The 12,311-nt window shown below is 35.1% G+C and overlaps 1 protein-coding gene across 2 annotated transcripts in view; it reads right to left on the bottom strand.

Annotated features, from left to right (window-relative positions):
- Positions 1-105: 105 nt before the first annotated feature.
- Positions 106-12,311, bottom strand: part of dsx (transcription factor doublesex) — a 100,868-nt gene continuing 88,662 nt past the window's right edge. For both annotated transcript variants that reach the window (XM_089074833.1, XM_089074832.1), the window contains one exon: positions 106-5,369. In XM_089074833.1, the coding sequence (XP_088930959.1) occupies position 5,369 (1 nt within the window). In that variant the 3' untranslated portion in view covers positions 106-5,368. The remainder of the gene's footprint in view (positions 5,370-12,311) is intronic.

Here is a 12,311-nt window from a genome sequence, read left to right as displayed (position 1 = left end):
TTACATTAAAATGTTACAAGACAGAATTGTAAATTCCAATGGTAATAAAGATGTAAATATTCCAGACGGGAATGGAGTCTAAGGATTAAATGTTAGGCTATGATATTATATATAGCAGTACTGTTTTATTCATATGTCATATAGCGTAACACTTAAAAATACGTCAAGTACATTGAATCCATAGACAACAAAACATTTCATATTTCGCCTTCCTTATTATTATCCATGCAAAGCTAACCTGTTTTCAATACATTATAATTATAATCGTTAACCTTTTTCATTATCGTTATTATTATCGCACTTGCTCTCGACACACAATATCTTTCTCTACGAATAACTCGTCCGATAAATAACTACAACAGCCAAATTTATTAGAACAAATAGATTAGGTCGTATTAAGTAGATAAACCTGGGATTCCTCTTCCCTTAACTTGGATATTGTCGCTGATTACTGTTAAATATAAACGATCCGCAAATCCGATCCGATTTCACGCTTTTCGTAGCCTAGTAGTGTCTGTTCGATTTGTTGTTTGCCATAATGTGTGCCGTGAAAATAAAAACGCGAAACGTCAATCTCGACTGCGATCAATCTCGCGGTTTCATATATGGATTGACGCTTCGTGCGAATATATAAGTGCCGGTGTATTTTTTTCTTTCAGTTTTCTAAGTAGTTCAATGAAAATGGTATTCACTTCGTATCATTAGGTCTTGGACGATCTAAACAGCAATATTTATACGAGAATGACTTTGCAATCGCACAGCGTATACATAATTTTAAGTAAACGATTCACTGAAGTATACTAATGTGATAGAATCGATTACTAGAGAATGCTGTCCGTTAAAATTTTTCCAATACAAAAAATTCTTACCAAATATAGGCTAACGTTTTAAAAGGATTTTCTCGATCGGAGAGCGAGCATTTCACATTTCACAACTAAGCTCCTTTTTTCATTTCCGTAAGAAAGATACGAAATAAAATAAAATAGAGAAATATACATACATATATGGAGAAAGAGATAGATAGAAAGAGAAAAAAGAGAAAGAAAAAGAGAAAAAAGTTCCCGAGCCTTCTTTTGTGCTAAAAATATTAGAATATACACAAGTCAAGTATTAAACACACTATTCCTACATCGTTCGTTTTTACCTCATAAAACAAACAACTTTTAGGAAAAAAAAAGAGCAATTAACAACTATTTCCTCTTAGAGAGCCTTTGTAGAAAATTATTCACGACTCAGTTTTTCAATGAGTACTTCTAACAAAAAAAAAATAGATATCACGAACAGCAGGTATAAAGGCCGAATTAATCATCATCGCTGACATCAATAATCTAATATTTTATCACTCGTTTAAACTTGAATATGGGCGCAAGTATTTCTATTTAAAGTGAAAGTGTGCTTCTAACAAATACACTTATAGAATAGATTATATTAGGATTAAAAGTTATTTCTTAAAAAAATATGGCGACAGTACGTAAAATTCGCAAGATTGAGCGTCTCTCAGCGCAGCACCTCACTCATATTCATGTCAAAATTGTCGAATCTCTAAAATCGTGTACCTTAGAAAGTGTGTATTAATAGTCGACAAATATAAAGATTATCTCAGTAAGACAAATTGAAAGTACGAGACGTGCGTTACATGTCACGGTGAAATTTGTCAGATGGAATTAAAATTTTTAACTAACAAAATTATTAATGTAAATCATAAAAAGTAATGTAAATCATAAAATTAATTAATTTTCCTTTTAATTTCGAACTTCTCACTAAACTTACGATTACAGAAGGAAATTGACGAAATAAGGAAGTAGTCTCACTATAAATGTGAAATAGTTTAAATTGTAGTTCGACAATTAACTCATCGAGATTCTTTCTTTCAATTTCTTTCAATTCTCCGATAATTAAGACTAAAAATCGTGAACAGCACGTTTTGCATATGCCAGACACGGTAGACATATATTTATTATACGCAAGCATAATGGACGTAAATACAATGTACCTGATTCACATGCGACGTTGACACTTTGTGAGTTTAAATTTCACGTGCTATAATAATGGCATCTAACAAATTTAATATAATTTTGAAAAATGGTGAATCTTCTTTGCGGAAGATTAGAATGCTTTCGTTCAAATAATCTGATCGCGTAATTCGATTTGATTATTCGTTCTACCAGATGCTTTAAGAAGATAAAGCGGTTGCCTCTTAATCGCGTTTTTTAGCAACCGTGTATGCAGTGACATCGAAGCGAACTTAACTTAAACTGAAATTGCGGTAATAAAGGATACCGAAAATTATAGGATATTGGCCGTCAGTCGATAAGTCACGGTGCATGTCATCTTCATACGGACATCTGACGCGAGTCTCATACATAACAAAAGGATCGCACGAGGTGCATGCATTTCGTGTAATGTCATGCGACGGTTAATTAAAAGTCAATTGCCGGAATGAACTGCCATTATAATGTTCGTGAGAACTTTCTCTTTTCACAATTCAGACATTCGCAAGGCGGAAGTAGAACAATACGTTTCATGCAGAAGTGAGTCTGCATGAACATAGATCCAAAGAACTATCGATACAAAGTAAGAATAAAGTAATATTATATTATCTATATATAAATATATAAATGATATAATATAATATATTTATACACACACACACACACACACACACACACACACACACACACACACACACACACACACACACACACACACACACACACGCAATATATACATATTATGACATTGCAATGTGTTATTGTATAGGCCCTTGATATATTAGCATCCGATAATTATTGCATCGACTCTATCTTCATTTTTATTTTTGTATATTTTGTATATTTTTTTATTTTTATAATCCTCATCCCACGTCTTAACTCTAGAAAAAGTGTTATTCATTGTTATATAGGAGGTTAATCTTTTAACTATTGGCGCTGCTTCGTCTTACTTCCTATCATCCCTTCGTGAAGTCGTCTTCGTTTTGCCCTTCACCTTGACTTTTAGACGAGCTAGTTGGTCCCTCATGACCATGTGCTCTTCTTTTGCTGCAGATTCAAGATTTTTGGATAGTTTTGTGTAAATCGATACGGATCGTGCCAAGTCTAATGTTCAACTTTAGGGCAGGGACGGGACATCGAAGTGCGTGAAGGCAGAGTCATCCGAAGATCATGAGATTTCCAAAATTCGGGAATATATATATATATATATATATATATATATATATATATATATATGTGTGTGTGTATATAACTACTGGATTAATTTTAGTTAAGTTTCTAATCTTACTAGATTATCTAACAAAGAAACAAAGTATTAAGAAAAGTAGCTCACTTATATGTACGAAACGAAGAGAAAAATCATAAAGTTTGATGATAAAAATATGGATTCTTAAGCGAGATGTTGTGTCCACAAAAACTTGGTTAATATGGAAATTAACTCCTAAGTTACATATTAAGTAAGACGGTGATGATAAATCTGATGCAGCGCGTTGCACATGCTCATTACTGAAATGTAAATTCATTTACGGAAACGAGTTATTAAGTATTCTATGGTAATATCTGATATCGGGTTGTGTATCAAATTGCTATTCGAAACGTGTTTGGTGCGAAGCGAGGATAAGAGAAGGGAGTTGAGAAAAGGAGCAAACAGAAAAAGAATGACACTGCATATCGAAGGGACAGTGTTTTCGATGCTCTTATTTGTAAATTAATTTGCCATGAGTTGGAGCGACCAGTTCTTGAGCGGCCATTTTATTGTGCCGCATCGCACTAACTGACATATCCGCCGATTTTGCGATTAAGCGCGCAGATGCGCTCGTGCTCATACGAAAAGTTTTAATTATCGGAGAACAGCGGCTAGTAAGTTGCTGAGGACGGCACAAAAAAGAAATTTTAATATGGATTAGATGAACTCGCGATATTCCAAGATTAATGTTTGTCACGTTACGATAATGACACACTTTAGAAGGGAAGGGATGTCACATATCAGTTTTTTGAGCGTTAGATAAGCATGATTTGCATAAATATAAAAAAAGAATACTTAACTTCATCTTTGTGAAAAATACAGAAATTCCGCATAAAAATTGCAAAAGTTTATCGAAGACCTGGATGTTAAATGATCGATGTCACTGAAATATTATATATAATATTATATATTTTACCATGTTCGATCATGCATGGCTGCACGTCTCGTACCTTCCGATAACATTTAACGACACATATAAATCGAGGAAATAGCGTTTGCAATAATCAATATGTATGTGATATATATATATATATATATATATATATATATATATATATATATGAATAAAGCAGAAAGCGTCAAAATCACTACAGTCCGTCGATTAATTCGCGCCTCGTCTATCCAGCTCCTCGTCTACATGCGCGACCATCGCCGCCATCCAATGTCCGGTCTTCACACGCGAAATTGATCACACGCGTCGTTGAGGAGAACCAGAGAATAAAACCTTACGATCGGATAGATATTTCTTAGCGATCCACTTGATGCCTATCGCGCTTACCGCCATCATCTCACCGCAGCGGGAGCTTGTCGCTGCTTTTGCATCTTGCCATCGCGCGTCCTCGCTCCGAATTTAAAATGAGCGGACACGTGAAGAAGAGAACACGAACTCGCCGAGCAAGAAACGAGGCTTGGAGCGAGCCAGAAACGCGACAGTGGCATGTTGCGGCCGTTCTCATTCTCCGGGATTCTGCTTGATCGAGTGTTCATGGGAGCTGCCTCGTCATGTGTAATATCAGGCCTTCGATTTTGTTTTATCTAAAACAAAAAAAAATTCTGCGCGCGATTCATGCATAACCCGACGACCGCCCCTCCCGGAAAAACGCAAATTCGGCTTGGAAAACGGAGATCTCTATGCTCTGTAGATTTCGTCGATCCTGTCGATCGTTTCGCGTCGTTTGACGACGATGCATATTCGATCTATCGCCGCGGACGATCGCGATGGCACCGTGTTCGGCCATCGTGAGATTTTTCATAGAAAAGCAGTCAGTCATCGAAGACTTTTATACCTTCTTGTATACGAGACTGCGATTACGATCGGGGATTAAGAGCAAAGGACGGAAAATATCTGGGAACTTCCCACAAAATCGAAGACGATGACTTTTTTGCAATTTTTTGAAAAGTTCTTCGATTTTCTACGATTGGATACGATTTGTTCGGATTCCATTGGATATATAGCAGCGTTGATCGCACACTTCGCGATGCGATGTCCGGAAATGGACTGGCGATGATCAATAGTCAGATTTAACATTCGTCTCAATAACCGCTCTCTAGCACTTCGGAGGCGACGCGATTTTCTTTGGATTCGACATATTTCCCTCGTTGATTTATTTTATTCACTGTCAGCAGTTGATCTGAAAGCAGAAATAAGCAAATATTTGACAAAGGCGAAATGAAAAGTACAACAAATCACATAATAATAATATGTTAATCGTTTCTTCAAATTTCATTAAAATCATTTTCTATTCTATTTCGTATACAATTTATTAATGGGATTTAAAAAAAAATATCCTTAATTCTAATTTTATTTATCATAATGCATTTCATTTTTTTCGCTTTAATTAAACCATTAAGAATAGTTGTCATCTTATCAATCATCTTATCAATAGTTAATAATAAACTTGGTAAATAAATAGTTAATAATAAAATATCTAAATGAAAAGATGATATCACATATGCCATCTTTCTAATTTTCGTTAAAATAGTTTTATTTTTATTAATTTTGATCAAAGTTTAGAATCATTTGTCTTTTATCCAATTTATAACGTTTAAACATTATTGTTGCGAATAAGCTGCAATAATTGATAAGACTGTATCTACGGCATGAGGATAATTGTGATAATTGTGATAAGAAAAATTAATTCTGTCTTATGCAAGAAGATTTATGCAACGCGTATAATTCCACATCGCATAATTTACAAGATACAGAGCGGAATAGTTTATACATAATTTGCTTGAAAATATAATGAAACCAAAGAGATATTATAATCCATATGGACTGTACTCACTTGATATAACTTCATATAATTTCATCTTTTCGTAATATTTAATTAAAAATATTATTTTCAAAATAATAATAATTATAATTTAACTGTGCTACTTTAATTGTTTTTTAATTATCATTGGTTATGTGCAATAGAAAAAAATATATAATTACTATTTACTGCAGCTGCAGTTAAAATGCCAGCTGTAACTAAAAGTAAAAAATGTATAAATATGTCTGTGCCATTTGGGATTCGTAATAACACTAGGTAAATCGCGTTGTTTTATTGCTGCTGACGTTTATCGATATAAATAAACATTCACCAACAACTTGATGTGTAACGTAAAAACGCGTTACATCAAAGAATGCGATGTGTCTACAATACAATACGATACAAAAGACAAAAAATACTATTTATTTTTATTCTTCGTTGTGATAACAATGGCTTATTTGTTTTATTTTTATAATGTAACAAAGTAATTAAATGTTCTCTTGCATATAAAGATTATTTATAACTAATTTTTTTATTCCTTATGATTAAATTTATTTTATTATCATTTAATTCATTATATTATACACTTTGGAAATTTTTGTTCGCCGTTTCATAACGCGACGGAGATTATCCGTCAAAAATAATTGTTATATCTTCAGAACTCAACAATTCCTTTCTTTTATCGCATGAAAGAACAATAAAATTTACAATTACTAGAAATTTCTCCTGATAGTCAATAGAATACTTTTCCCAATATTTACTATTGTTTCCGGACTATTAAAGGCAAAGCTCAAGATTCTCATGAGAAATGTTCCATAGCGTCTTAGTGTGACGCTGTTGATTCCTTTTTCTTAAAGATGCGTTTAACTTGAGGCACGCGCCGCAATGCGCTATCTGCAAGAGGTTTTTATATCTTTTCCTCAAATCATATTTCTTCGATCACTTTCCTATTATTTTTTTTTAACTTTAAGATTAAAAGGAATTCTGAGTTTCAGACGTAACATCAGTTGATATTACTATCGCGAAAAAATTATCGAAGACGGAAACCGCTGACTAACAAGGGAAGCATCGGAAGTGTCCTCTCCGATTTTAATCCGAGCTTCGAGTATATTAAAATATGGACAAAAATAAGAGACACATATTTTTTTTATCTGCGTTATTCTCGAACGTTAAGGGGGTGAAACCATCCCTTGAAAAAAATCGGTTTTTTTTCTTCCTGAGTAAATATCGTCCAAAGCGTTAAAGATATCAAGAAAAGTTTTAAACAAAAGTTTTGCGGCTGCAAATGTACTTTACAACGACTTATTAGAATTTTTTTAAAATGTTATATTTTTGAGCCTCCCCACCCTCTCTCCCTAATTTCAAAAAATTTTTAAATTTTTATAAGGACATGAATTCAAGAGCATTTTATGCTGAATACAACGGTATATAATAAAGTTATTTTTCGAAATCGCATTTTTGGGAAATGAGCGAGAAACATCTCTATATACGCGCTCCATATGTATTCATCTCATACCGCGTTGAATGCGCGGGACAAAGATGAATATGATGCAGTTCGATACTGTATCAGTGTAACAATAATTATTGAAATAAGAGTTTTTTAATACTTTTTTAATACTTGTTTTATACTTTTCAAATACTTTTTGTTATAGTAATAATAATCATCAGAGCAAAATTGTATCAGACAGACATAAAAACTTATGCGTCTGGCAATGAACTCTTAATTTTACTTATAATTATTATATTTTTCACATTTTTATAATCTTTTATCTATTTGCGCTTGAATCTAAATGTGTGTTCTATAATTTCACCGAATCAGTTTTTATGCACTTACAATTTCCCTTCGTTTTTTATCGTTTTTGTTAAGAAAAATTGTTGAAGAAGGCCCCGTGAAGCCGAAACATACAATATCAAATTTATATTGAAGATGACACTGTTAATTATTGTTTTTACAATAAATATTGTTTACCCGAATTTGTTTTTGTCACGTCATTTCATTTTCGCTCGCAAGGAGTAAGAGGAAGAATCGACAAGGACGCGGAGGAGGAGTACATTATGTTCGCTAAAGCAATGTTACCAACTCGAGAACTGGCGAACTAGCCGACAGTAAAATCCATTTTATGTCTCCCTCGTAAAGCCAGTCAAATGAAACCCGGACTTAGTTTTCATACGTGCACCCACTGGCAGACCCGGTTTCCTGCCCGCCACGGCAGCAGGTTGTAACAGACTTTTTCGAAAGTCTAGACGCATTGGTACCCGAGATTGGTCATCTCGGTCGAATCAATCTTGCTTGTTTTTCGCGACTTGTCTTCGATGACAAGTCATTACGGTTCCGTTTCACTTTTATAATCGTTGTAATCATACATAAAAAAATATTTTAGAAATTTCAAAATTATGACGGAGAATGAATAAAGAAATTAATAATTAAAATAAACGTACAAGACATTTAGAGAAACTAACAAATTAATTGGTCATTCACATTGATGGCAAATTTGAACCGTGACGCGTTGTGTATGATTTCGATTGAGATTTTTATTTTATCTGTTACACGAAGTAGTAACTTGTAAACAAAGAGCGATGCAAGACAGACACTAAAAAGCTTGACCAAGCAAAACATCGTCCGGTACTAAAACCTGGTCACGTCGTAAAACACGTCCCGTAGACATACGCCCCGAAAGAGTAGTGGCGATAAAGGCCCACATCTCGGAGAATCGACTTTGAAAGGATCTTTCGTTGGTGCCGCGAACCTCTTCTCAGAATCGTTTTAATCGGCTTCTTTATTTGCCGATACTGCAACCGTGTCTAACAGATTCGTCAATAAAACCTGATCGTGATCTGACTTGAGGAAGATTCCATGAAGACGAGTGCGATACACGTAAAGAGGATTCTCACGGAAAATGCGATACTGTATTACTACGAAACTATAATTGGTTTCGAGGAATCTATACATAATTTAAAGCCTCTTAAGTCTTATCATCCGCAAGTAGTATGCAATCGAAGACGAAGTAAAAATTTATTCCAAAAAAATGTATACAGGATATTTTAAAAGTGGAGATCAGTCGTGTGCGGGAGAACGCATTTTCGGACGTATGTTCGCATGTCAACTTTCTTTCTTGTTTTTGAGTTCCTCATTCATCTCTCCCGAGTGATTGATCTCGACTCACTGAACACCCTGTATATTCGAAAAATACACGACAAAGAGAGCATCATAAAGGAAAACAGAGTTCATTGATACGCGCGCGATGATTATACGTAGTTACCCATCGACGTTACACCTATTTAACCGGTTGACGACGCTCGAAATATTATTTCCAGTCGTAAAGCGGATCCTTTTAACGATCGACAGTTACTTTGAAGCCGTTTTAGGAGCGAGACCGGGCGTTACGCTCGTTCCCGGTCGTGTTGCACAATACGCAGATTTCTTCCCGTCTCGCTTTGGCTCGACGACTTGCATGTCGATACACGATTTCACTATCCCATTTTCACGAGACTCTAACCGTTCGCACCGGAGTATTTTTTTTTTATGAGCGACAGATTTGTCGAAGTGCCAACCACTTTGTTAAGTACGCGTAATCTGTAATGGCGCATTACGACGAGTACAAGATCTACTCGCGTTAAGTGGATGCGAACTTTCAAGGAATGTTCGACGATCGATTGCAAATTGTAATGGCACGAGAGCCAATATTTCACTTCGATCGACGTGAATTTGTCGTGGTTGTATCACGTATGGTATATCTGTAAGTCCGCCCATTATTCCCATTTTCTTTATACAATTCTTCAGACAGACACGGTCTGTGCTATGCATTATAAATAAATATGACATTTTGCATCCATTTTAATTTTTCTGCGCGTTTACTAATGTATTAGTAGAGTATTCTTAGAAAAACTATAATCGTTTTATTATGCATCGTCATTTTTTAATGAGGAAGAAATATGAATAAGTGTAGCTTGCGCAATTGCACATATAATTCTAGAAATTGTTTAACATATACTTAACATATTGTAGAAAATGTTATAACATTCTATATGTTACAAATTATATATTGAATTCTATTAAAAAGTAGAAATATATAAAATAAGCAATTTTTTATATATAAAAATAATAATGATAATAATAATATAATAGTAATAAAGGCGTGTATTAGAAGAAAAAGAGATAAAGGAAAGACATATCGATTCACAATTTGTGTTTGCATTCTTTCTAAAAGGCCCTCTCTTCTTGATTGACCATGGAGTGCCTCGTAAAAATATGATTTATAGCTATGCCGCCTCATAATCTCCTTAGTCACATTACTTATGTCTCGATGATTCGCGTATCTGCATTACTCTCATCAGCAAGTTTCACAATCGATTATTTCGGCGAGTCTTATTGAAAACTAATCGGAACTTAGATACTCGATTAGACTAACTAATCGATTAGATAGTCTGTGAATATTTCTCTGAACGGGTAACATGATGACGTCGTAAAGACGACAACAAAGATACTTAATCTGTCAACAGACTTTGAATTCAAACAGAAAGAAAATTTTGAAGTTATTCTGTGTTCGTTAATCTCGATATCTGTTCTAATTATAATTAAATTATATTGATTAAATATTATTTGCTAAGATAGGGTTTTATCATGCTTTTGGTTTCTGGTTCCCAATGTGAACTCAATGCTAAATTAATTATTAAAATAAAGTTCTGTTTCTGTGATGTAAATTAAATTCGCTCGAGTATTTTGTTCTTTGTGGAAACAACTTATTGGATGGACTAATTAGGCCTTTCTTTAAACTTCAATTTGGCAAAGAGAAATCAGTATCTGTAGACGTACAATTTACATCTTTGAGGAAAACTTTTGTCGATAAAGGGTTTCTTCCGGCAGATAATCTAGGCAGATCCAAGACGAACAGTGACTGCTCGAGCAGTCGTAAACGAAGTCTAAGGAGGAGACACATCCAGGCATATAACTAAAATGGAAACGGCCGCGGTGGGTTGCGGACGAGGTGGGTGGAGGTTTATCGTCTGCTAGTAAGTGCTTCGCGGATTCTCACACCTCCATCCGCGCGCTACCACCCTTGACGAGGAAGGAGAGATCATAAAATCACTGTGGAAGCTCGAAATAATACCTATTCACTCTACTTTTAACATTAGACTTAAGGTGTATCATCTTAAATATTAACGAATGAATCATTGTTTTTTCGCATTTCTGTCGGATCTTTATTTCACTAATATTTTTTTTAAATTGCAATTTTTTTTAACAAATGTTTAATCATATTTCGTCTCCAAGAGACCTTTACGAGCAAAGTTCAAAGTCAAATTTGTCACAGCATTTAATCCGTTATTTGAGATAACAAAGTTTTGTTTAAAATATATTATACGTAACGACGTGCTAATTTATTAATTTACATCGTCATTATCAGAAAAATTGAATCATACAATTGTCTGTTTCAAAATAAAGAGGTTTCCATGTCTGCCAAGTGAGTTCAATGATTTCACCAAAAAGCTGAAAGTGACTCCTTTCTTCGCAAATATATGGATGCTGTTTATCGCGCAAAGAATTTGTTTATCGATCGCAGATCGGTAAGAGGCGCAGCCGCATTCATTAACGAGATGTGTATCCCGGGTGGACCTCGGTGGCTTCGCTCGCCAGAGTTAGGTAGGCAAGTACGTCGTATTTCATAGAAGCTTGGCTGTATTTTCGCGCGTATGACTTTAACTGTCGATGCGGACTTTGCTTGTATTTCTTCTCAAGTTTTACTGGCGCTAGGTCGACCGCTCCGAGCCGTAAACGTCAGTCTCCGCTAAAGCCCTGTATGCCGGGTTGCCAGGGTTTCTTCCTCAACCTTCCCGCTTAGCCATCGCCTTCTTCTTCTCCTTCTTCTTCTTCTTCTTCTTCTTCGTCTTCTTCTTCTTCTTCTTTTCATTTTCTTCAACTCCTTTCGCCTTCGAGCAGCCGACCTCTTCGGCGAGCATCATGTCCGACGATTCCTTAGCTGTTGGCGCGATCGCTGAAGGACGTCACTTTTGACAAGTACACCGACGAGAAGCTTACGAGAAAAACCTACACAAATAGGTAATGATCGCTCCCCTCGTACGCTTCAAGAAATAAAATTCTGTCGTATATTATACGATGCGAATTATATATTCTTTCAGTCATCTATCGTCTTCTATCTTTCTACGACGCGTCAAATTCCGTGTATTGATTCCGTCTCGATCAGCTCGCTCGGGAATAACAATGGTATCGAGATTGGTTAATTTTATCCTTTGACGAAAAGAAATTTTTCGCAGTAAAAGCGTATAACCGGTCATTAGCCACAACCGATTATGCAGAAGGCGTAC

Source organism: Pogonomyrmex barbatus, unplaced genomic scaffold, assembly GCF_055798465.1.
Source record: "Pogonomyrmex barbatus isolate J1 unplaced genomic scaffold, ASM5579846v1 scaffold18, whole genome shotgun sequence".
Lineage (NCBI taxonomy): Eukaryota > Metazoa > Arthropoda > Insecta > Hymenoptera > Formicidae > Pogonomyrmex > Pogonomyrmex barbatus.
This window is presented reverse-complemented; position numbering and strand designations above follow the sequence as displayed.